Source organism: Equus quagga, chromosome 21 (genome assembly GCF_021613505.1).
Source record: "Equus quagga isolate Etosha38 chromosome 21, UCLA_HA_Equagga_1.0, whole genome shotgun sequence".
Taxonomy (NCBI): domain Eukaryota; kingdom Metazoa; phylum Chordata; class Mammalia; order Perissodactyla; family Equidae; genus Equus; species Equus quagga.
Window position 1 is genome coordinate 34,571,126 of NC_060287.1, and position 24,880 is coordinate 34,596,005.

Here is a 24,880-nt window from a genome sequence, read left to right on the forward strand (position 1 = left end):
GGCTGGATATTCATAATGTCTTCAGGACTGTACTTCCCTTTCTCTGGGACACCACTGGATCTGTCTCGAGCCCTCATGGTCATGAGCTGTCTGTCAGGAGCCTCCAGGCTCCGTGAGTCCTCATTTAGATCCAAAGAGAGGGATTTTCTCTCTCCTCAACCACTGAACAAAAACCCTGGGCTTTCCTCTGATGGGACCAATATGCTCACTCCTGAACCAATCACCACGGCCCAAAGATTTCAATGTACAGATTAGCTTCAGCTGATCAGGAGTGACCCCACCCGAACCCTAGAACTGGGTATTTCTGGGTCCTATGAGAAAGGGGGTACAGCTAAGTCAGGGCTGAGGAGGCAACCCACAAGGCCTGCTCCAAGACACAAAGTGGGGTGGCCCTGATTCCACTCCTCATTACCAGGTGTATTAGTCAGCTCGGGCTGCCATAACAAAACACCACAGACGGGGTGACTTACACCACAGACATTATTTTCTCACCATTCTGCAGGCTGAAGTCCAACATCGAGATGTCAGTGGCATGGCTTTCTGGTGAGAACTGTCTCCTTGTCTTGTAGGAGGCCACCTTCCTGTCCCCACGTGGCCTTTGCTCTGTGCACAGGTGCAGAGGAAGCAAGCTCTGGCGTCTCCTCTTCTTCTTCCAAGGACACCAGTCTTAGTAGATGAGGGCCCCACCCCTACGACCTCATTTAACCTTACTCAGCCTTAGAAGCCTAGTCTCCAAATACAGTCACTTTGGAGGTTAGAGCTTCAACATGTAAATTGGGCGGGGAGTAGTAGGGGGACACAATTCAGTCCAAAACACCAGACAAGGGGCAGGGCTTTGCACCACCACCTGCTCCCCTCAGTTCTGGGCAGCATTGCTGCAGAAGGCCAGCAAGGAGACCGAACTTCAGCCCCGACGGTTTGCAGTGGACTCCCAGGCCAGCCTGGTAGGGAAAAGAGGAAGAGACAGCCACAGAAACCAGCAATTCTATTAAATATTCCACTCAGCTAAGATTGAAGACTTGGGAAAATAAATCTCTCCCTAGTAATGAAGGATTTAGATAGTGGTTGTCGGCTATGACGCAGATGCAGTGGCCACATCCCAAGAGCTGTTCTTTTAAGCTCCAAAGCATCCATAAGTCAGGGGGAAAAATGGTAATTGAAAATGAAAATAAAACCATATCTAAAAAAATAACTCAATTTTTATCCCAGGGAAGAAGTTATAAATATAACTGAATTTACGCTCCTGCAACGCGGTGTTGGTGCGGCAGCTGGAGGGCTGCTCGCCACGCCATGGAAACATGTGTCCTCAGCAGCCTCCATCTCCCTCTCCGCACCTTCTCCCCATTTCTCCCCAAGTGCTGAACGCCTTATCGGCTTCCCTGACCCCCCGGATGTCTCTCTCTCTCTCCTTATCCAGGACTGCCTGCAGGGCAACGGTTCTCTCTCCTTGCGATGGACTGAATCTTTGCATTCCTCCCAAACTCATATAGTGAAGCCCACTCCCCATTGGGATGCTATTTGGAGATGGGGCCTTTGAGAGGTTATTAGGTCATGAGGGTGGAGCCCTCATGATGGGATTAGTGGCTTATAAGAAGAGACAGGAAAGCTTACTTCCTCTCCCTCTCTCTCTCTCCATCATATGAGGATACGAGGGGAACACAGCCGTCTGCGAGCCAGAAAGAGTCTCACCAGGAACCGAATCAGCTGGCATCTTGATCTTGGACTCCGCAGCCTCCAGAATGTTAAGACACACATTTCTGTTGTTTCAGCCGCCCAGTCTGTGATATTTTGTTAGAGTAGCCTGAGCCAACCAAGACATTCCTCAGCATTTCTCCTCCTCCTGCCCCACACAACCCCCAGTCCTCAGGGGACAGAACTGTCACCCTGTGAGATGTCCACCCAACAGGCTCCTCTTTGGCTGGAGACCTCCAAGCCAAGTAGAATCGATTCTCATTCTTCTCATTAGTTAGAGTCCATAAAGTCGTCATGAACGCTGAATGAGTGGATACAGAACCATGCTCCTAGGGGAGGCAGGAACATATACACAGCATAATCATATCTCGCATCGATTGTAATCCTCAATCCTAAAAACGACTCATCCAGGCAGATCCTACTTTATTTTACAAAAGAAAAAGCAAACGAGGTTCAGAAGTGTTAAATGACTTGCCTGAGGCCGTCCCACTAACAGGTGCCAGAGTTGGGATTCGAACCCCATCCAGCTGGCCCCCAAGCTGGAGCTTCTTACTCTCCACTGCCCTGCCCCTCCCGTCTCCATCCTCCGGTCCTCTGTGTATGAGGCCAAGACAAGAAGGCAGAGTGTCACCTTGCTCAACCTCAGCTGGAATCGTGTGCATCAGGCAACTCAAATTTTTGGCCACTCTGCACACGTCCACACAAATGATGAAAAAATTATCGGGAGTATTGATTTGGAGCTTACAAATAAACTTTAGTGAATAGGTAAATTGGCAAATATGGAATCCGCAAATAATAAGGATTGACTGTACTTTTCTGCTACTGTTACATGTAATAGCATGGAGAAAAATTAGCCTCATGAGCATACCATCCATCATGGGGCTGTTCCCAGGTTTGCCTGTTCAGAACCGGGACTCCAGTGGTCAGATCCAGACATCCACCAGGTTGGGCCCTCAAAGACCACAAACTTCACGAGGACAGAAACTATTTACTTTGCCGGTTGCTGCATTCCGAGTCCCCGGAAGTAGGTATACGCTGACTGGTGGCCAGAGGGAGATGAATGATCAGATTTGGAATCAGTTCTTCAACTTGGGTCTTTACGAAGATGAAACGAAAGATTGGATGGGCATTTCTGAATGCACACGCTGCAATCAGGTCCAAACCAGATGCACTGAAGAATGAAACACAGTGGGTCTTTTTTATAATTCATTGGTGTGGGGGTTTTTTTCCTCCTAATTATAAAAGTAATTCATGTTCAATGTTGAAAAAAATTTTTTTAAGTAAAAGACAAAGAAAACCAGATCCCCACCACCTAAAAACAAGTCCACTAAAATTTAAGCAAACATTCCCCCAGTGTTCTTTGCCCACGGTTTTCTGCAGTTTGACTAAGCCTTGTTTTCTTCGTAGATCCCTGGACCCCATGGTCCCTCCAGTATCCCCTGCTTCCTGCCTCAGAGAACGGATGACACCACAGAGCTCAGAGAACAGGAGTCAGACTGTGGGCATTTCAAGCTCCAAAATGTAAGGTCTTGGCCTAAAGAGGAAGACGGAAATATAAGGTCAGTCTGAGCTGGTCCTTGCTGTCCCCAGAGATGAGATGACAGGGTATCTGGATGAGGAGGGGGAGACAAAGAGCATGATGTTGTTGGGGTCCCCGACTTCTGAAGTCAGGACCGAGATGGTAGGACACCAGGGTTGCAGGGCAGAGGGAGCCTCCCCAGGTAGGGCCCAGCCACGTGTCCACACCCAAAGTTTGTACCAGACATGTTTACAAGTGAACCACAAAAGAAATAGAGTGGGCCTCCGAAGGTAGGAGCAGAAGAAATGCCCCCTGCAGGGTCAGGAAGCCACGTGAAACAGCCGTCACCATCCCTGGACGCCCCAGCGAGCAGAGCACTTTCCACTGCATCCCACGTGGCTGAGGTGGCCCCAAGAGAACAGAGGACATGGATCAGGAAGAAGGCCATGTCCAGAGACACCAGCGAGAAAAGGTGGGGACAAGCCTTCCAGTGGGATGACTTCCCTGAGGCCCTGGCCCTGGGTCAGCCCCTGACATGGAGACACAGCCCAGGGACAGGGCCATCTCTGGATTGATGGAGATTTAGTTCCTGTCGCTGGTGGAATGTGGGCCCAAAAGAGAAACTAAAGCTCAATTACAGCAAAGTAAAGAACGTGCACAACCACTCGGGTCTGGGCACTGAGATGTGCCCCCACCATTCATATATACCTGCGACCTTTTTCCTCGTCAAAGATGCACCACACCTGCACAGTGTCTTCTGAGATTTCTAATTCCTCCTCACCGATAAACTCATGGTGATCCTGAACTGCTGGGGCTAAAATTCTGCCTCCAAATGGTAGGAACCCCTGTGGCTTTTCTCCTGTTCTCTGCACGATGCTGGCTTCTGGCTGTAGGGCCCTAAGTCTTACCTGCAGAGAATTCTGATCTTTTTGTGGCTGCACGTTCAGGGCGGAGTCTTCCAGGGCCGAGTTCTAATTCTCTCCCTGTTACAGATATCTTTGCTCCCGCCCAGTGGATTCTCCAAAATCCTGATGGAGCATCACCCTGCCCTTGAAGGCCTTCAGTAGCGGCAATGCCCACAGATCGCTCAGTTTCTAGGTAGACAGTCGACCGGGCCGCACACTCTGTGAAAGTCCAGAGGCAGAGTAGACGGGTGACTGGCGGGGTTGGCTTTTGGACCAGGCAGCCTGTAGCTCAGTTTTGAGGAAAGGGGAGAGGGAAGGTGGGAAAGATGAATTCGATCTAGACCAAGAAGGAGCCTGAATGAGGATCAGATGTTTGGAGTTTATCTGATTAACAACAGGCAGGACTCCCAAGTTGATGTGCTGGGTGTCCTCTGGCGGCACGGTGAGCGGGGACAGCCACGCCCCGAAGCTGATGAAAAGACCCATGTGGTTATGAAATGAGCCTTCTGCTTACCTGAGACCCACTTCTCTACGAAGAGCTAATCTGGGAAGAGGCGATCGAGTATTTGGGAGGAGCTGGACCTGGTGAGCTGGGGTAGCTGGACTGCATCGCGCCCCCAGACACACTATCGTTCCAGAAGTGCCAGAGGAAGGAGGACCAGAGATGGGACAGTAGCTTCAAGGAACACCCGATCTGAAGGTTGACGAGTTCTAGAAGAGGGGAGAAATCAGCGTGTTTGTTGATGGAAGATTAGAATCCGAGGGAGAGAAACAGAAGGAAGATTTAGTCAAAAATCTAAGCAGAGTGTGAGCCAAAAAGCAGAAATGCTTTTGTGGTTATAAATAACATTTACACATTTTTCAATAAAAAGGACTTCATCTCTTAAACGTCCAAACATTTCTGTGAACTTGCAGTAATAATTGCATGGTTTTTCATCCTTTTCTCAGGATACCTTTAAAATTCACTGCAGTCATGAAGATTCAGATGTAAATCGCTCTATTTCCTTTGAAATAAATACACCTTGAGCTATTTTGGTATCAGTTTAATATCGCCTTCACAACCTATAGACACGAATATAGGAACAATTTCACATTTAATATTAAGAGACAGAGCAGGCAGCCAAGTTATTAATATGTGGTTCGAATCCAGTACTCCAGCCGTTTGAGAACACGCTGCGGAATTTCTGAGTAATCGCCAGCAGTCTGGCAGCCACATGGCAACCCGGGATGCAGGTTGTTTTGTTACAAACATCAAAGGCTCACATTTGACCTGATGGACATACCCAGTGTTTGGAGCACTCGCAGAGCAAGACCACCATGCAGAGCTGGACGTCCGTGGCGAGAGGCCGTGGAGCTGCCCCGAGCCCAGCCTGGCCTGTGCACCCTGCTGTGGACCTGCACCTCATGGACGGGGGGCAGGGCCCTGAGCCCATTCTGGGGCCTCTGCCCAGCCCCAGTATCTCTTAGAGTTGGAGGCATTCTGGAACCAGTGAGAGAAACCCAACCTCTTCTGGGGCGAGCCCAGAATCCAGCCTGGACCACCAGGCCTGAAGGCAGGGTTTGTCTTGGCTGAGCGGGCTGGCACCAAGTGTTCGCCATCAGTTTATGCCAGGCCTAGTGGGTGACACTGTCTGGATTCTGACTCGATACGGCGGGTGGACATGCCCTGGGACGGCCGCCCAGGCACTTCAGCGGCTTCTGGCTGGGCCTCACCAGGCCCAGGAGGAGTTGACATTCCCAAAAGACAGGCTTCCAAATACCGTTTTGTGTCTAGAGCCCAGTTCTGCTGCCAGTTCTCCCATTTCCAGCGTATCCTGCCCTCAACACCTGCAGAGCTCTGGAGCTGACACATAGCTGAGCCACAGCCCACACGCCCTCTGATTTCCTCTCTGCCATCACTGGAGTCTAGGACCAGGGCCCTTGCTCTGCCCAGGCTCCTGCCCATGGTTTTCAAATGGGCACAGCAGTTTGACAGAGACTTTTGAATTCAGGCCAAGGAGGATGAGTGTCAGGAGGGCCAGGCCCAGAGTTAAGAGCACAGCATCCACAGACGCTTGGGGGGATCCCAGCTCGCCAGCCTTGCCGCATGTCAGTCTGGTCTGGCCCAAGGCTGCCGCTCTGCGCCAGGTCCGCCAGCCGTGACCTGAGACGTGGAGGTGTTGAGCTTGAGAAGCAGATTCTTTTGGACCATTCGCCTCCCTACAAGGCTGAGCTCAGGCTCTGGTGGCCACAGGGTTTCTAGTCTTCTGGGTGGTTCCAGCTGTGAGGCCCCAGAACCTCGCATGCCCAGCCTCAGGGCAGGGCAGGGCTACAGAAAAAGCAGAGCACAGCACAGAGCGGGGTTTGAATCCACTCCGCACCAGGGGCCAGCTCTGTCCTCCTCAACGTCCACGAGCCATGGTGTCTTCATTTGTAAATCAGGCTGTCCCTCAGCCTGTTTCAAGAATGATTTGAAACGACAGACACAAAACGGTCTAGACACCGTCAAGTACACTGTGTGGATTAAACAAGCACAGTCCCCTCCTCTTCTGGTTAATCACAGTAGCTTCTTTTTAGGATGGAATTCAGGTGAACGCATCTAAACGCACCTACAAATGGCGACGAAGATGGAGAAGGGAGAGGGGGTTTAGTTCACACTCTTTGTCCTTTGTCTAAATAAGTAAAACTGACACTCCTGGATTTTTAAATTATCATTTCACACAAGTAACTACACTGACCTGGCTTCCTGGCAAAGCTTGCCCTCCCACTCTCTCTCATGGACCTGACGCAGTGAAACCAAAGACGGCGCAGATAAATTTGCGGGGAACTTGGGATCGCCTTTGCGAGACGTGTTACCAATCATCAAAATGGCTTGACTTTCCTCTCCCCTCCTTCCCTTTTCTAAGGCTCTAATGAAGAGTGACAGTGCCATGGGACTTCACTAAAGATAAAACAGAACTTGCAGAGAATGCTGAGACAAGGCTCCTATTTGTGGTCGTAATGGGGTTTATTTAAGCAGCGTCAGATAGTTCTTAGTTAAATAGGTCACCAGATAGGGGCTGGTGAGATTTTTCATATTCAAAAATGCTTGTGGGGACCGTATTTAATTTAATGGGAGGGGGTGGACCAAAGATTGGATAACCAGCCCCGAGACAGTCTAAAGTCGGGTTATTAAATCAAGAAGCTACCCAGAATTGGATGGCATGACATGCAAACTGAGTTCCTCCTGTTATTGGAGCCTCTTGACCAAGCCTAATCTATCTGAGCTTTTCTTGAAACCTGACAGGACCGTCCGAATTTGGAATCCATGCTGAATGTACTCATCCGTCTTCCCTAAAAAAAGAACAGAATTCCAGGCAGCCATCAATGCAATAACTCTTTCTCTTTTCATCTTTCTGGGGTTTTTTTTGAGGAAGATTAGCCCTGCGCTAACATCTGCCGCCAATCCTCCTCTTTTTGCTGAGGAAGACTGGCCCTGAGCTAACATCCATGCCCATCTTCCTCTACTTTGTATGTGGGATGCCTACCACAGCATGGCTTGCCAAGCAGTGCCATGTCCACACCCAGGATCCCAACCAGCGAATCCCGGGCCACCGAAGGAGAACATGCTAACTTAACTGCTACGCCACCAGGCCGGCCCCTCTTTTTGTCTTTCTTGCACATCCTTCTCTCTGCCCCTCTCCCCAGACCAAACTACAATTGCAAGATTTGAATACAATCCAGAAATCAGTCTCCGTTGGCATTAAAAAGAGAAATCAGAATTATAGGTAACCACTTGTGTTCATTCTGCAGCTTACTTTTCTCCAGAAACCACCACTATTCAAATTAGTGATTTATCAGCATGAATATAATTACAAATTCTATACTTCTAAATTATTAATCCATTACTTTTTTTTTTTTTTGCTGGGAAAGATTTGCCCTCAGCTAACATCTGTTGCCAATCTTCCCCTCTTTATTTTTTTTCTCTCCCCGAAGCCCCAGTACATAGTTGTATATTCTAGTTGCAGGTCCTTCTGGTTGTTCTATGTGAGCTGCTACCACAGCATGGCTACTGATGGACAAGTGGTGCGGTTCCAGGCCTGGGAACCAAACCTGGGCCGCCAAAGCAGAGCAGGGCCAAACTTTAACCACCAGGCCATCAGGGCTGGCTCAGTCCACTACTCTTAATTAATCTCAGTGCAAAGTAGGGAATATACAACTCATTCAACCAACCCCCACACTGCTAAATCCAACCGTTAGGCATCGGTCTTCACTTTCCTTGATGTGTCAGCAGCATGAAGCCCAGACAGCAATTCTTCCTGCTTCAAGCACTGTCTTCACAGACTTCCAGGAAACCATGGGCCCCTGCTTCCATCCCACCTTACAGAGTGCCCTTCTCCATCTCCTGTCGTCTCCCTGACCACCGACACTACACGGCCTCGAGGCTCATCCCTTGGTCTTGTCTGCACCCATGCCTGGTGATCTCACCCAGGCCCAAGGCACTAAATAGTCCCTTTGCAGATGACTCCCATCTTTAACCTCCAGCTGGGATCTGTCTCCCAAACGCCAGGCTCTATGTCCAACTGCCTACTAAACATCTCCACCTGGATGTCTAGTTGACCTCTCAAACTTATATCCAAAATCACACTGAGTTTCTCTCCCTAGCCTGCAGTGTCCCTCATCTTAAAGGATGCAACTCCATTCTTCTAGTTGCTCAGACCACAGACCTGGGATTCATCCTGGCTCCACTCTTTCATACCAACATCCAAACTGTTAGCAAATCCTATGGATCAAATTAATGAGTGGCCAGGAGGGTGGTGCAGATACAAGGGGTGAATGTTATTGGGAGACAGTCCCTCATGGGTCTGCACTTGTTGAAAGTGGAGGTGCTATCTTTTCAACACTGTAGAGCAAACAGTCTTGGAAGATAGTGATCAGGTCTCCCTGAGCAAAGGGCATATGTGCTTAATGTACACTAAAGTAATGTCTCCTACAGAAAAAAGGCAGGTTTGCTTGCAGCCACCATAAAAGATTCAGATTCCCTAAGCTCGATGTTCCTCAGCTGTGACACAGACTTACTGCAAGCGTAGCATCCACCTGGACAGGTTCTGCATCATCCTCATGGGGCTTGGGGGACAAGTGGAACTGACGCAGACATGAAGCACTCACTTCTCACTATGTTGTAATAAAGTCCTTTGTCTCTAACCTGGAAGTCTCATGTCTTATACCACGATCCATGAAATTGTGGCAGGCTTACCTGTAAGTTTGCAAGTCAGCAAAAGCCCAGACCCTTCGCAGTTCTTCACAGTGCTACATTTGGAGCACGGAGTGGACTATAATTAGATACATAGAAAGCCCTCAGTGTTTTTAAGGGTGTTGTATTTCAAGCACTCATCTTTCTACGGATCAGAAAGCTACTGAGCTGCTAACAAAGGTCATTCCTTTGGGAGTCAGCAAAGCATGTGATGAAAAAAGGACATCTTAGAGACGGGCCAAAAACGAGACTACAGACGCTTTGCCAAAGAACAGAAACTGGGCCACACCAAGGAACAGTTTTCACTCCCAAGGCAGGGGAGTCTGGCGCTATTTGCCCAATGGAGTATCAGAATTGGTACAGACCAGTAACACTCTTGTGTCCTCGTCTTCACCTTTGCAAATGGAAACATTTCTTGCAGATAGCCTGTCTCTGTCTCACCATCATGCATCGCGTGTGTAGAGAGCTAACAACTTGTCTCTAGTTTGTAGGCTTCTGTAGATGATGCATCTAGCCCTGATTACAAGATCCTGGACTTCAAGCCTGTTATCGTAACTGGATGAGACTTTGGGTGTCCTAGGACTGGGGTGCGCATGTTTTGCACGTAGGAGGGGCATGAGTAATTGTGGTCAGACGTTAGACCGGCAGACTGATTGTATTAATGGCCCCAGTTTGTCATGCCCCCTGTCCGTGCCTTTTGGTGGTGCCCTTCCTTACTGCCTGTGGATGTAACCATTGGGGCTACAGCAAACTTGGTACAGAAGCTTGAAAAAGCACTTGCAAGTTTATGTTCCTTCTCTTGCTCCCCTGCAATCACCATAAGAAATGCTCGGGCAGGTCTGAGAACATACCCAGGCTTGCCTGCTAGGGGGAACAAGAGTGACACATGGAAGAAAGCCAAATCATGCCAGCCAAGGCCATCCTAGACCAGCCAGGCCCCAGCCAACTCACATCAGACGCAGGACCATAGATGAAAGAGCCAAGACCAGCCATGCACGGCACAGACTGGCAAGGGCACCCATCCAACTGCAGATTCATGAGAAATGGGTGGTGGGTGCTTTAAGGCTCCAAGTTGAAGCGTAGTTATTAGGCAGTAAAGGCTAATGGACAAGTTTGTAACCATTTTTTCCTTATCTGCCTGGATACTCTGGCCTTAAAATTCAGTACATCTAGCTTTTTATGTCTTCTCATTCTGACAACTGATGGGGTTCTTTTGATTTATACTCTCAAGCGTATGATTTACACACACAGGTGTGTATACGTGGAAATATCTACTTTCTGCATTTAGGAAGACTCTCCGTTCCTTGTCATTAATAACTGTTTCTGATCTGGTCCCTTCTCCAGGAAACTCAATTACCTACATGTTGGGTGCACATTGTCTTGTCACCTTGTGCTTTTTTTTTTTTTTGCTGAGGAAGATTAGCCCTGAGCTAACATCTGTGCCAATCTTCCTCCACTTTATATGGGGGTCACCACCACAGCATGGCTGCTGAGTGGTATAGGACTGTGCCCAGGATCTAAACTCACAAACCTGGGCTGCCAAAGCAGAGCATGCCAAACTTAACCACTATGCCACAGGGCCAGCCCCACCTTGTGTTATCTTCCCATTTCTGTCCTGCATCTAAGGACACCACCTCTTTGGTTCTCTACATAACAGCTTTGTATTATATACTATATGTGTATTATACACACTTTAGATTACATACTGTATTTGTTCTGCCTTTACTACTATACAATGCCAATTTTAATTCTAAAGTTAAACTTTGTTTCTTTCAAAATCCTCTTTTGGGGCCAGCCTGGTGGCAGTGGTTAAGTTTGCGCAATCTGCTTTGGCGGCCCAGGGTTCACAGGTTCAGATCCCAGGCGCAGACCTGGCACCACTGGTCAAGCCATGCTGTGGCAGCATCACACATAAAATAGAGGATGATTGACTCAGATGTTAGCTCAGGGACAATCTTCCTCAGACACACACAAAAAAATCCTTTTTTTCTGCAGTTCTTAAAATTTCAGCTAGCATGTTTATCTCATACATTCTCATTTATACTTTTAGAAAAATCAAAAGTTCCTGCTTTTTAAAAAATAGTTGTTTCCTCTATTTTTCAATAGAATGAGCTTCTACGTTTTTTTTTTTTTTTTGAGGAAGATTAGCCCTGAGCTAACATCTGCCACCAACCCTCTTCTTTTTGCTGAGGAAGACTGGCCCTGAGCTAAGATCTGTGCCCATCTTCCTCTACTTTATATGTGGGATGCCTACCACAGCATGGCTTGCCAAGCAGTGCCATGTCTGCACCCAGGATCCGAACCGGCGAACCCTGGGCTGCTGAAGCAGAATGTGCGCACTTAACCACTGCACCACCGGGCCAGCCCCTCTTCTACTGTCTTTTTAATGCTGTTTTCTATCCTTTATGTTGCCAGTTCATTTCAAAGGTCATCCCACGTCCACTGTTTCTGCTACTCCCTTTTCAATGGAGAACCTACCCGATCTAAAGTTTGCCTGTAAAAGGGTGTGTGATTCTCCCTCGCTCTCTTCAAAGTCCACGAGCTCTAAATCTGCCCCACACACACTCCCACTGCTCACAGTGGGGGCTGTGGTTACGCACACCCCAAACCAAGTTCCTGGTATTCCAGTTTTCACCGTGACTCCACTGCAGACGACCACTCTCCTGGCTCCTTAAACTGCTGCTTCTTGCAGGAGGCTTATCCCTGGACAGGCTAAGCCGTCTGTAATTCTCTCCTCACTAAATCAATGAGAAACCACCATCCCCAAGTACCTATGGTTTTCCAGGATCGCTCCTGATACAAAACTTCTTCCCCAACTATTCCATTCTTGGCCACATCATATTGCCAAGAATTGTGGTTCTGGAATTGGTGTGAGGCGTACTGAGAAGGAATGGGGAAGGAGAGCCCTGTCGCTCCTCCCTGGCTGCACCACTAAGTCTCTATCTTTGGGATGTGTGTACACAGGTGTGCTATGTGGAAATACCACTCTCCAAGGTCCAGACCCCAAGGGCCCCGAGGGCTCTGCAAACACATTTCTGAATGGATGCATACATTTTTGCAACGAGGAAAACGCTTCCATTTCCAGCGCCAGGGCACGGTCACATGCACCATGCACCAGGCTTCCAGCACTTGGTCATTCAGAGGAAACCAAGCTCACTCAAGAGGAGTTAGCAGAGTGTCCCACCACTCCACCTCCAACCATAACCAAGAACAGTAAATAAACTGAGTCTAGAAGACATAAATGGATAAGCTGTCTAAATCTATAATGTATAATATATAAATGATTCAATAACTAAAAAGGAAGAAAAAGAAGGGAGAGATGAGAAGCATTTCTCGACTCCAGCATTTTAAAATTTATTTTCATTAACGCAGTTTAGTTTGAGGTTTTCTGAAGTCGTACGGCTACTTCGAGTCATGACTCAAGTCACGCTCCAATGATAACATTCTTTCACAGAAGAGCTGGTGATATCCACACAGCTAACCTTGCAAAAGAGCTCGGAAAAGTCTGGATGGAGAGGCTATCTGTCAGATGTTACTGAAAAGAGATGAAATATAAAATCTCTTCCTTTCATTTTGAGCAAATACCGAACTTCGTCACCTTATTGATTTTTATCTACAAAACAAACTGAAAAACTCATAAAATAGAAACTTTCCACATTTTAAGAATCACCAACAGATCAAGTGATAAATATCATACAGAATTTTTACCCCAAAGTAACTATACTTTGCCATGTTAATAAAACCTGTTGTTATCTGTAGTTTTTAAAAATTTTAAATATATTACCTTAAAACATTCTAACAGAACAACACTCCCACCTAGTGGATAAAGAAAAACACCCAGCTTATTTCAGTTGTGAACAGTACCACCATGAAAAAGGAACTAAAACTACAATGAATTCAAAGTAAGTTTATTCTCTTCTTAACACCCTCAGAACACCCCTTTGGAAAAAAGCACCCTACAAAACAGGGCAGCTCCTCCCCTTAAAGGAACGGACGGGTAACACACTTCACAAAACCATTTCTGGAATCATGTGTAAATGTTACTCTGAATCTCATTCGTTGTCATCAATCTCTTCAGTATCTCTGTGCTCTGGGGGATATTCTGGAAGCAGAGAAAAAAGCTCTTAATACAGTGAGACCAAGAATTCAGGTAGAAGCACCATACACACCCCAACCCCACACTCTCAAGACAGGGGGAAGCACGGCACCGCCTGGCACACGCCTGCCTCACCGCTCCTCTTTCAGCAGGCGAAACCCCCTCGCCAAAATGCCAAGGCACCTCCGGCCTCTGAAGGCAGTGTAAGCCCCCGGACGGACCTACCGCCCCAGCTTGACCTCTCTCTGCCACGTGAGCTCTCCCGTCCCCCCGCCAACACCATGCTCACCACCGTTCTCCGCAATGCACCCTGAGCTTGTCCCCTTCTGTGTCACACTGCTGCGCTCTGCACACGTCCACCCACGAGGGTTCATGCACCTTTCACACCCCGCTCAAGAGCCCCTTTCCCCGAGGGGCCTCTCCTCACACTAAGCTCTCCCCGCTTGGCTGGCACACAACTGTGCTCTTCTCGGGCGGCCGGGCAGGCCAGTCCCCTGCACCACCCGCAGGTTGTGGCGCTAACATGGCTCCAGAGGGTCCACACAGCGGGCACTCAAGAGAATTCCATTTTGTTGCCCAAATACCACTTTTAGATAGACTGAAACTATAAACTAACTGAGGAGGATGATATCTGGTCACTAAAAAAACTGCACTCCTCAAACAGCCACTTCACCCTCCCACAGCTCACTGTTTAAAGCAAGGAATGAAAAGACTAAAAAACATTACTTCAAACTTCCCCTTCAAAGAAGATTCTTAAAAGCTGAAAGTTGATAAACTCGGACAGATGATGTACAATTCTCAGAACAAGTCCCAGTGTCTTTGGAGCGCCTGTGCACTTCTGGCCATACTACCCCATGTGCAAAACAGCCCTGCCTGCTCTCGATGAGGCGGGAACAGCCGGTCAGCCAGCTACAGAAGCAAACAAGGAATGCAAAGCAACTCAACTTGTCGGAAAGACTACCCATGACTCTAGCTAACTTGAAAGACGTACTTGAATTATACTATATTAGTTTTACGGTTTTACTCATTAATTCAACAAATGGCTGCAGATCTTCCGCATGCCAGGTACGTGATGAACTGGGGACATCAAAATGGAAAAACGCAGTGTGTTCCCACAGAGCTGACAATCTAGCAAGCAAATTTATGAGACTTGTGCAATGAGCTAACTCTAACAGAACTTATCAGAAAAGCCGTCTTAACACTAATGGTCATTCTAGAACAACAGAGGGCTGTGGAACAAGGTCATTACAACCTCTCCCCTTTAAGGAAGACGTTCTCAAACTGGGAGTCCCAGACTTTCAGCAAATCCCTAGGGAAAGGAGCGCTTCCTAACGCACCTGCAAGCACAGGCAGGACCGTCTGCGGACATGTTCCCACGTGTGTACTTCTGGGGAAACAGCCACAGACACACACGAACTGAGTGGGGAACGGACTTAGCTCGTCCTCACGTGGTATCTCAACTAACAGACACCTTCATCTAGTCCCATGTAAAATCAAGTGAACACACGTTACGATAATCCGATCCATACTGTGCTCAAAAATGCCTTCCCCAAAATTACCACCTTCCAAATTAATTAGATACAGCAACTTCTTCAACAGGAAAACACTTTCTACATAGACATCTGGGATTTAGATGCACGGCCCTGATCTATCGTGAACAAAACATTGCTCAAGTTACAGAAGCACATCTAGAAGGGAGGGTGACAGTCAAGTTCACACTGCCAGACTAGGGAGCTTTATTTTGAGAAAAAAGGATCTCTCGGTGTCGCCTGGGTTTTAAATTGCTACCACACATTTATGTTTGTCATTAAGCTCATTATAATAACTCGGCTAGGAAGTCAACGAGTTAAACCCTTACCTTAACCAAACCTTTCCAGCTTCTGGAAGAAAGTATAGGCTTAAACGCTTCAACCGTAACTAGGTCCAACTTCATCACGTCGGTGTAACACAAGTACAGCACTGCGGGGATTCCCCACACCTGACAGTAACTGAGAACTAGGAACGGACAGGAAAGAGCATTTAAGGTTCCTACTAAATGACTGTTAAACACCTCGAAATAACAAAGGCTGCTTATAAAAGCAGTCACCTCTGTTGCCTCTTTTAATCAAAGTATTTACTGCCATTTTGAACCATTTATAATGCATATTTTCTATCAAAGCCAGTTTATTCTCCTAAGTAATTTCTTGATTTGCAAAAATTATGTTTACTTTCCTGTGCATTACATGCATTTCCTGAACATACTGCTGAGATACATCTTAAGTAGCTCCAAGATTAAAATGTTGCTGACTATAATAAACAAAGCAAATTAAATGTAAATAATAAATATATAATGCATAATGTAAAATATTTAGCCACAATTCTAGTAAACTTAACATTTAAGGGAAAAAAAACCTTTTACTTATTAACAAACAATAATTAATTATATGTTATAACATTAACTACTGGAAGGTAAATGACAATCTGATTTTGATTTAGTGCTAGGGTATAATTAGTAACATAAATAAAAATATTAAAGCAACTACCAAGATTCAATATCTGAAACTTCTATTTTGACAATTAAAACATACTTTACCAACCTTTCATACACCAACAATTTACATCTAACACTGGGTTGCACGACAGGTTATCAAAGACCAAAAAGAAAGAGAGCAACTGCGAGGCACAGCCGCCAAGAACTCTGAGCTGCTCTCACATAACTGTGTCTGGACAATTTTAAAACTCAAACCAAATATAATGCACTAGCAACTACAGATACTGAGGATTAACGGCAATACACTGGAATCATCATCAACAAACTACCTCAAAAAGCTCTCTAACAGTCAGGTAACAACTGTCAATAGGCACTAACAAGGTACAACGTAAACGCCACGAACTGTAACCCCACCTGCTGCAGGAAGGTCGTGCGCGATATTCGGCTGTTCTAGCAGCGAACAGCACGGAGGCTCTTTGAAATTCTGTGTTTTCAGGGCTTTCAGGAAAGGAGAATGAAGGCTGCTAGTGGATTCTGAAGTTTTATAGTCGGTAACATGTCGACATGTGAGAATAGTTACTTGCATGTTCTTCCTTGGACAAGAGCCAAAAACCTAACAAAATTGATTTCAAATTAAAAAATATATATATGATTTTGTTACAGACTAGAAACGTTCCTCTAGTTGTTTATCTAACACCACTCACAGTAAGATCATACCTTGCAGGGGTGGGAGTGTCCCTGGAAAAACAGAACACACGCTTTCCTGTCCCCTCACCTAATTCGATCTTGCATCTGCTCCCTTCTGGTTGGGTGACCTTCTCTAAGTCAGGAACCAAGGAGAGCACCACCTACCTAAGGCAGCTGCGATCTGGAGTCAATGCAGTCAGGAACAAAGACGGCCAGAGCAGCTGTTGTAGCAGCCAGCAATGGCATCCACAGCAAACGAGTGGCTCCACTATGAGCCCCTGTCAGACGTCGCGTTCCCTCCCCCTCCCACCTGCCGATGATGTCTGCAAATGATTTCTGTGTGTTTCTGTAAGCGCTACTCACAAGCTGTGCTGAGAACAGTGTTACATCAGTCAAGGAAGATAATTCCTGTTCTGTAACGCATGTGGTGAAGTGTTTACAAACACTTGTTAGAAAGATGTTTCTCAGACGCCACTTGCAAGCAGTGTTGAGAACAGTGTTATATTAATGAATGGAAGTGACACCCATTCTTTAATGGATATAGCGAAGTGATTAAGATCTCTTCTAATACAGCTATTTCTAAGAATGCTACTTGCAAGCTGCATTCAGACAAGAGTTCTATTGGCAAATGGAAGTGACCCTCTTTCTCTAATGCACGTATTGATGCGTTCAAGAACACTTTAATACAGATGTTTCGAAGAAGGCTACTTGCAAGCTGCATTCACAACAGTGTTATATCAGTGCAAATGATTCTTAAGTTCACTTTTAAGTTACTTTGATTGTAGGCAAGTTTCAATCACGCTAGACTTCAATGCCCCAAGTTTGTATTTCATGGATTTCCAAGGACCCTTCCAGCTTTTAAAATCTATAGTGATGTAAACAAAGAAAGCAGATATTTTTTAAAGAAAAAAGTAGATTTTAGGCCACTGCACACTGTTTGAAAATATTTTATGAAGAGAATGACTACTTCAAATAACAACAGAACTGAAGATTTTATATTATGTGCCATAAATGATTTGTAAAACTAATTTCATTATATCCCAGCTTTGTAAATAAACAGGGAAAAGTTAACACCATATATGTTTGTGAGCAGGTACATACCATTTAAGAGCTACAACATTATCCTCCCTATAATACTTATAGTCTGAATCCACAACACTTGACAACTCTGCTAGACTGCGTGTGATTAACAGGATTATGTGGCTGACATGAACCAAACAGCAGAGAGACCCAAAGAGTGCTCCCAGGGAAAAAATGTTGATTAAAAAACTGTGTTTTGGAAATACATAATTGTATATTTTCTCAAGCCTAGAAGAGAAAGTTGTTCCACAGTACAAAAATAATACAATATTTTTGATGTAACAGTCATCCCACATAAATTAAAAAAACAAATACAAACAAGATCTGATGAAAGCTATGGACTTTCTCCCCAGAAAAACGCACATGGGTACACAATATAAAATCAAGTATACAATTATCAGAAGGGTCACAGACCTTCTTAAACAACTGCTAATTTAATAAAATGCATTTAATAACTTTCAATAAATATTTCTAAGTATGCCAATCTGGTTTAAAACAGGTATACACAAAATTTCTTTCTTTTTTTTTTTTTAAAGATTGGCACCTGAGCTAACATCTGTTAGCATTCTTCTTTTTTTCATCTTCTCCCTAAAGCCCCCCAGTACACAGTTGTATATTCTAGTTGTAGGTCCCTCTGGTCGTGGCATGTGGGACAACCGTCTCAACATGGCCTGATGAGCGGCGCCCCACGCCCAGGATCCAAACTGGCAAAACCCTGGGCCACTGAAGCAGAGCACCTGAACTTAACCACTTGGCCACGGGGCCGGCCCCAAAATTTATTTCTAATGAATTTAATGGTAATACCTATATAAAAATATACCGAGGTTTAAGCTGAAATGTTGCTAAGATGTATATAAAAGGCCTACTTCATTTAAAAATAACACAACTGCCGAAATTATGATTATTCTCTAAAATTCCCAGTTGAGTTAAATTCTTCACTGAAAAATTTGTTTTATTGGGCACATACTATGTGCACAATTTTCTCACAAAATGAGGCCTAAATTGATTCATCCTAACGCTAAGAAAATGGATACAGTATTTGGCGTCTGGAGTGCGTGGCAGCTGAGTGCCAAGCGTCTGACTCCAGTTCACCCCTGCTCCTGCCTCGCACCCCACGCTTTTCCAGCCTGTAGCATCAGCACGGCCATTTCTCATCCTCAGCTCTGACCTTGTTCTCTTCCATGCGGGTAGCTTGTTTTTCTTCCAAAAAAAATAAGAAGTGAATGGAAGAATCCAACTACGTTTTTATGCTTCCAGGACCTACAAACTTTAGCACATTGCTGATTACATTTGCTAAATGAGTTTATTCTTTATATTCTGTAATGAATTCCTACAATATTTTTAAGAAAAAGTGAATACTTCCCCCGCTTCAATATTTGACTACATAGGTTTAATAAAGACACTGACCCCTTAAAAAATGGCCACTCGTGGCCCTAACAATGTCTGGTCTTCATGTCTCTCTTACCTTTTCCAGCCACTGATACTGCTGATCTTCAGCAACGTAGCAAGTGCACTGACAGAGGAAAACCTGAAAATCACATTCCAAGTCCGCTGTCAGGTCAAATAAATTTTACACACACCCCAAACTGTCACCATATACATAGCATGTGAAGCCTAATAGGACACTTAGAAAACACCTGATTTCTTGAATTTGCTATCAGCTTATTTTCCTTTAAAATATAAAATTTAAGAATCAAGCCACTATTGGTGGTTACTATCAGAATACAGTGCACAATGACAGAGAAACTGGGAGAGCTGGCATGTGAGATACTGAGGTCCACTCCCAGTAAAGACTACCAGGATCCCCTTTATAAAACAGGGATGACACCAGTCCTGCTACCCTTCTGGGGGTCACAGATGGTGAAGACAAACTCAAAATACGCACTCTGTAAAACGTAAGCATTAGATAAACACGAGGTGCTATCAGAGGAAACGATAGAAGCCTGACAGCATCTCAGCCCAGTGGTATCCTACAACAGGCGAAGATGAAACCGTCTCAGAAACCAAGTTCCACATGCTCGAAGTGAAATAACGTGCGATGCCACATGCCATAAAAGGATGAGATTCCTGATTATTAATGCTCACGAAATGAGATTATCTGTAGAAGTCAACAAGGTCTTCTCTTAAATACTGCCAGAATCGCTAACAGTTAATTACACCAAGGAAGCACAACGGGAAAACAGGGGCCCAAGGACAGGAGAGAAGAATAAGACTGGATATATAATTAGCTACACACATAGGTCCTGAACAACCAAGAGATATCTAACCAATAAATGGTACAACGAGATACAGTAAAAGAAACTTCTACTTGACCTTCACAACCTAGTTTAAAGTGAAACCTTTCCACTAAGGAACAGATAAAGAACATGCTTAGTTTCTTTATTGTTTATTTCCTATAAATAGTGGATGTTTATAAAAATCCTTATGTAAACTTAAATAACGTGGGATTACATGTTAGAGAAACAAACTGTAAGTATGGCAAAATCAAATTTCACCGTTTTCTCGGCTAACATTTGGTCCTTGCCTTTTGAAGCAAGCAACACTACAATATTATAGAACTACTGACTTCTTCCATTGTTTGAAACCCTGCCCCGGGCCTTTGCTCAAGCGGTCGGCAGCCGTGGAACAGTACTCCGTCACACGAGCAGATGCGGAGACTCACCTCACCTGCTTGACACCTCATCTGCCTGACTTGTCTCCCAAGTTGCTCAGGACACTGTGTTCTCTGAATGGACCCAAGATTAGGATTAGGACAAACGAATCCAGTGAAATCACTCAGCATCAGCTACAGAATGTCTTTTGTGACTTAAAAAACCAGGACAAACCAGGTTAGATGAACGCTGGATGTCAACAGAATTGTATTTAGAACGCATAAAGCACTCATTTGTTCAACAAACACTGACTGAGCTTCCAGCAGGTACCAGGCCTTGGCTAACTACTGGTATACAGCAACAAAGAGGACTCCCTGCTCCGTGGAGTGAACACTGGTGCCCGTTTAGAGCTGCCAGCTGAAATAACTGGTTGGATGAGGGCAAGGTTTAAACATGTAAGGTTCATGGTTTGTTTCTAACAAAGTCACTCCAGAATTTCCTAAGAACTTTACCCACACATTGTATATGCCGCATTAATATTTATATAAACAAAGAAGTGGTACCTGCAGACAGAATTCCTCAGGCCCAAAGTAGCTACTAAGGAACGCGGAATTCAGATGGCGACTATATAAATGACGCCTAAATAACTACTTCTTAAACATGCAAGGTAAGACCCACGTACCGAGGGATTTGATTTTAGATGATAAAACACACAAAACGCCTCTGCGGGGGACAGATGAGTGGTGTCCGTTGTTCTACACCATTCATTCCAGAGCTTAGCACAACCAACTTCTTCCCAGACCCCTGAATTCATGACAAACGATGACAAAAATGCTGTGAAAAACAATTCACATGTTAGTGTTTGGTTCTGCAACTTGCAATTGCTATTCAATAAAAAACAAGTCCAAGTTACTCTCGAATTTTAGAGCTAAAAGAGCCATTGTGCAGAAAAGGAAAGTAAGGCCCTCAAGAAGTTAAAGGCCACACCAAGTACAGCTGGTATTGGAGCCAGGAATTGAGAAGACAGGTTTACTGACAAACTTCACCATACTCTCACAGTATAACACACTTCTGGAAAATTCTAAGTTAGCAGAACTTTATACAAATGAGTCAGTAGTCATTCACCATGTTCTTTCTATGTTCTACAAGCACCAGGGGTACCTGAGAGGGCAAGGAACCCTAACTGGAGGTCCCGAATGCCCCCCTCAGAGCCTGCGAACCCCCTAAAATTAGACAGGTTTGGGGGCGTCCTTGCACGTGTACATTGGTCTAGCTGAACTCTACTCTGTTCTAACTTTAAGTTGTCAAATGGATTCATATACATAAAGATCTTAGAACTTAAGTGCTCAAAAATGTTAGCAACTATTACCATTATTTTTAGAGTTCTCCTTAGGTTCTCAAAAGGAGTCTGTCAAATCAAAAACATTTAAGAACCACTGCTACAAGCCGGGGGGTGGTCTACAGCCTCCACCTCTGCCCCTCCAAGTCTGGCCAAAACAAGCCCAGGAGCCTAAGGAAAGCTGGATACCTCAACACACTAGAAACAGTTCCTCAGGTTTGTAAGTTCCTGAAGCCAAGAACATTTCCTTTAAATCTTACCTTTGTTTTTCGCTAGGAACGTTCACCCTGAGCTAAGATCTCTGCCAGTCTCCCTCTATTTTGCATGTGGGTCGCTGCCACAGCATGGCCACCAACAAGTGGTGTAGGTCCACACCCAGGAACCAAGCCTGGGCCGCCTAAGCAGAACAAGCCAAACCTAACCACTAGGCCACAGGGCAGGCCCCTAAGCTTACTTTTTAAGTTTATCAAAAAGACAGACCCAGGAGCAAGGACAGATTTTACTCAGATACAAAGTTACTCTGCTACAACTTTTCCTAACAAAGTAACAGACATTTGAAATCTTGTACAACGAAAAAGAAATAAGTAACTTCAGATTTTGCTCTTTTCAACAAAATGCCTGGTCATCAGCATTTCCACTTACCTACTGCATTGTTTCCTATAGCAATTATAAACTTGGAGCAAGGATATTTTTCTAGCAGAGCAACTTCCAGAGATGTTTTTGTCTGTCTTCGAAAGAGCCGCACCTCCCTAACACGAGAAACAAAAGACGAAACTAAAGCAACTTGAACATAATTGGTACCATATTATGATAAAAACAATATTATAAGCATGATTTTGTAACAAGTAAAATGCACACTTTAATTTTGTAAAGAACATAATTATAATCCTAAGAAAACAACGGATTCAGACAATGATAACTAACGGATGAAACCACCGGATACAAAGCTCACGGAGACTCTACAACAGAGATCAGGCTGTCAGCATCCCTAAAAGTGCAACAGCTGGGCAGAGTGTGCAACAAGAAACAGCAAGCACCACCTTCAAGGCATTCTCACCTGCCAAACACTGAACCTGAATCTCACCAATCCTCTAGAAGGAGCTTCCATCCAGAGGAAAGGCGGGCGATGGACACACGTTAAATGACAACAGGAGGAAACAAGGGGACAAATCCAGAGTGTGGGATACCCTGCAGGACAACCAGTCTCCCCACAGGGTGGCAAGGAGAGGGGCTGCTCCAAGCGATATAGGAAGCTCAAGAGACAAGACGTCTGAATGCAGTGTGGGCCTTGTCAGGATTCTGATTTACACAAACGCACTCTAAAACGTCAAGTTTGAGACAACTGGATAAATTTGATCATGGACTGGCTATTAAATAGCGTCCAAAAATTATCAATAATTTTGTTGGCGGTGAGAAGAGCATACGTAAGAAAACGGCTACATCGCTTGAGATGCATTCTGAAAAATGTAGAGGTGAAAGGCCACGGTGACAGGGACTCGCTTAGGGGTAGCGGGAGAGAAAAGAACTGTGGCCAAACCTTCGTAATTGTTGACTTTACACGACTGGGTGGCGGTGACGGGTCATTTTACTATTTTCTCCAATTTCTGTGCGTCTGGGAATAAGGCTCCTTACAAAGGACATATGTTATCCATCTGCTCCTGACACACAACGCTAATTGAAGCGTGGGGCGGAGAATCAAACAAGTTTTAAGCGAGTTGTCTCAAGTCCGTGACCCGAACACCTGACACACGTGGGGCAGGAAGACAGCCCTGGAGAAGTCACAGTCCGCAGACAGCACCGCAGTCAACCCGAAGGAAGCCGGGAGGCGATCCTTCAAAGAACCTATCGGAGCCCACGCTTCCACCGAAACCGCAGCGGGCCGAGGCCCGGGGAGAGCGGGGCGCGCACGAGGGCCACGCCGGGCCCGTGACCGCCCGCTGCTCCGCTCGGCGGGGCCCGGGCAGCCACCGCAGCCGCAGGCCCGAGCGCGCCGCCGGGGTCCGCGCCCAGCACCTTACCTCTTCCGCGCCAGCTGCCGCCGCGCCTCCCTGTCCTCGGGAGTCTCCCTCCTCTCCTCTTCGTCCTCCTCCTCCTCCTCCGTCCCGGCTCGGCACGGTGCCTTCACCACCTCCCCGAAGAAAGTGGCTGCCATGGCCTCCTTGCCGGCCCAACCGCGGCGCCACAGGACGGCGCACGCGCCCCGTGCACTGTCACGCCCCCTGCCCCGCCCCCGCGCACGCGCGTCTAGGCACCGCCCCGCCCCCGAGCCCCTGAGCGTCCCCACACAGCCCACGCACCTCAGGCTCCGCCTCTGGGCCCCGCCACGCCCCCTGCACCGCCCCCGCGCACGCGCGCCCGGGCACCACGCCCCCTGCACCGCCCCCGCGCCTCTGAGCGTCCCTACACTCCCCACGCCCCTCACGCCCCGCCTCTGAGCACCGCCCCCGCGCCTCTGCGCGTCCCCACCCACACACACCCCCCCCCCCGCACCCCCCCGCCCCCCGCCCCCCCCCCGCGCCCCTGAGCGCCCCCACCCCCCCCGCCCCTCGTGCCTCGCCGCTGAGCACCGCCACGCCCCCTGCACCACCCCGGCGCATGCGCCCTCGGCCCGTAAGGCCGCACAAACCCGGGGCGCTTTCTTCCCAGGCGTGAGCTCGGCAGGGAGACCGAGGCGGGATGACTGCGGGCTAGAGAGGCAAGAGGCGAGCTGAGGGCCGGGCCCGCGAGGGGGCCGCGGGGCCTCGGGTCCGGACAGGTAACGGACCCGGGAGTAGGGGCTCGGCCGCCGCTGCCGCAGTCTGTAGCGCTCCGGAACGAGGCCACCCCGCCGCCTTTCCTTCCTTCTCTGCGTGCCTGCTTCCCTTGTCCGGTAGGGGTGACAGGGTGAGCTTGGTTTATTGAGCACCGGCTCCACACCGCGACCGCCCCCAGGTAGGTGCCGGCCCGGGCCCGGCGCGTCCTCGGGACGAGGACAGAGGGCGGATGGACGGGCAGCAAGAAATACAGTGCTTCGTGGTGTTATAAAAGTGAGACCTTTACTCTGGCAATAGGAATTCACATTTCAAAAGCTGATGATTGTCAAGCTGATCTAAAAGACTTTATGAGAATGCAAAAATAGTTGTTTTTTAAAACTTGGCAATTTAAATACAAAATTCGCTTTCGCTTTAAATAGCCTTTCATTAGTAAGCAAAGTATATAATTGTTTTTGAATTGGTTCTCTTTAAAATGTGCTGGAAGACAAAGTTCACAGAGCACTGTTCTAAGCAGGAGAAAAAAGGAAAAATTATAC

At 46.7% G+C, this 24,880-nt stretch overlaps 1 protein-coding gene and 1 long non-coding RNA gene across 3 annotated transcripts; both read right to left on the minus strand.

The window, feature by feature from the left end:
- Nucleotides 1-349: 349 nt before the first annotated feature.
- LOC124231422 (uncharacterized) lies at nucleotides 350-5,548 on the minus strand. Its single transcript, XR_006886517.1, has 4 exons — nucleotides 5,400-5,548; nucleotides 4,631-4,827; nucleotides 4,120-4,398; nucleotides 350-3,226 (listed from the first exon to the last, which is right to left on the minus strand). It is a non-coding gene; the product is annotated as an uncharacterized LOC124231422 (long non-coding RNA).
- Nucleotides 5,549-13,220: 7,672 nt separating this feature from the next.
- LOC124231421 (proteasome assembly chaperone 1) lies at nucleotides 13,221-23,795 on the minus strand. Of its 2 annotated transcripts, XM_046648220.1 has the most exons (8): nucleotides 23,610-23,795; nucleotides 22,234-22,340; nucleotides 20,935-21,086; nucleotides 20,324-20,386; nucleotides 19,127-19,189; nucleotides 16,309-16,507; nucleotides 15,283-15,419; nucleotides 13,221-13,430 (listed from the first exon to the last, which is right to left on the minus strand). In XM_046648220.1, exons 1-8 carry the CDS (start codon nucleotides 23,741-23,743, stop codon nucleotides 13,356-13,358), a joined length of 930 nt encoding a protein of 309 aa, XP_046504176.1. In that variant the 5' UTR covers nucleotides 23,744-23,795; the 3' UTR covers nucleotides 13,221-13,355. The 2 variants fall into 2 exon arrangements, with proteins under 2 accessions (XP_046504176.1, XP_046504177.1); XM_046648221.1 differs by lacking the exon at nucleotides 20,324-20,386 and having other exon boundaries at nucleotides 23,610-23,788.
- Between the last annotated feature and the right edge of the window lie 1,085 nt (nucleotides 23,796-24,880).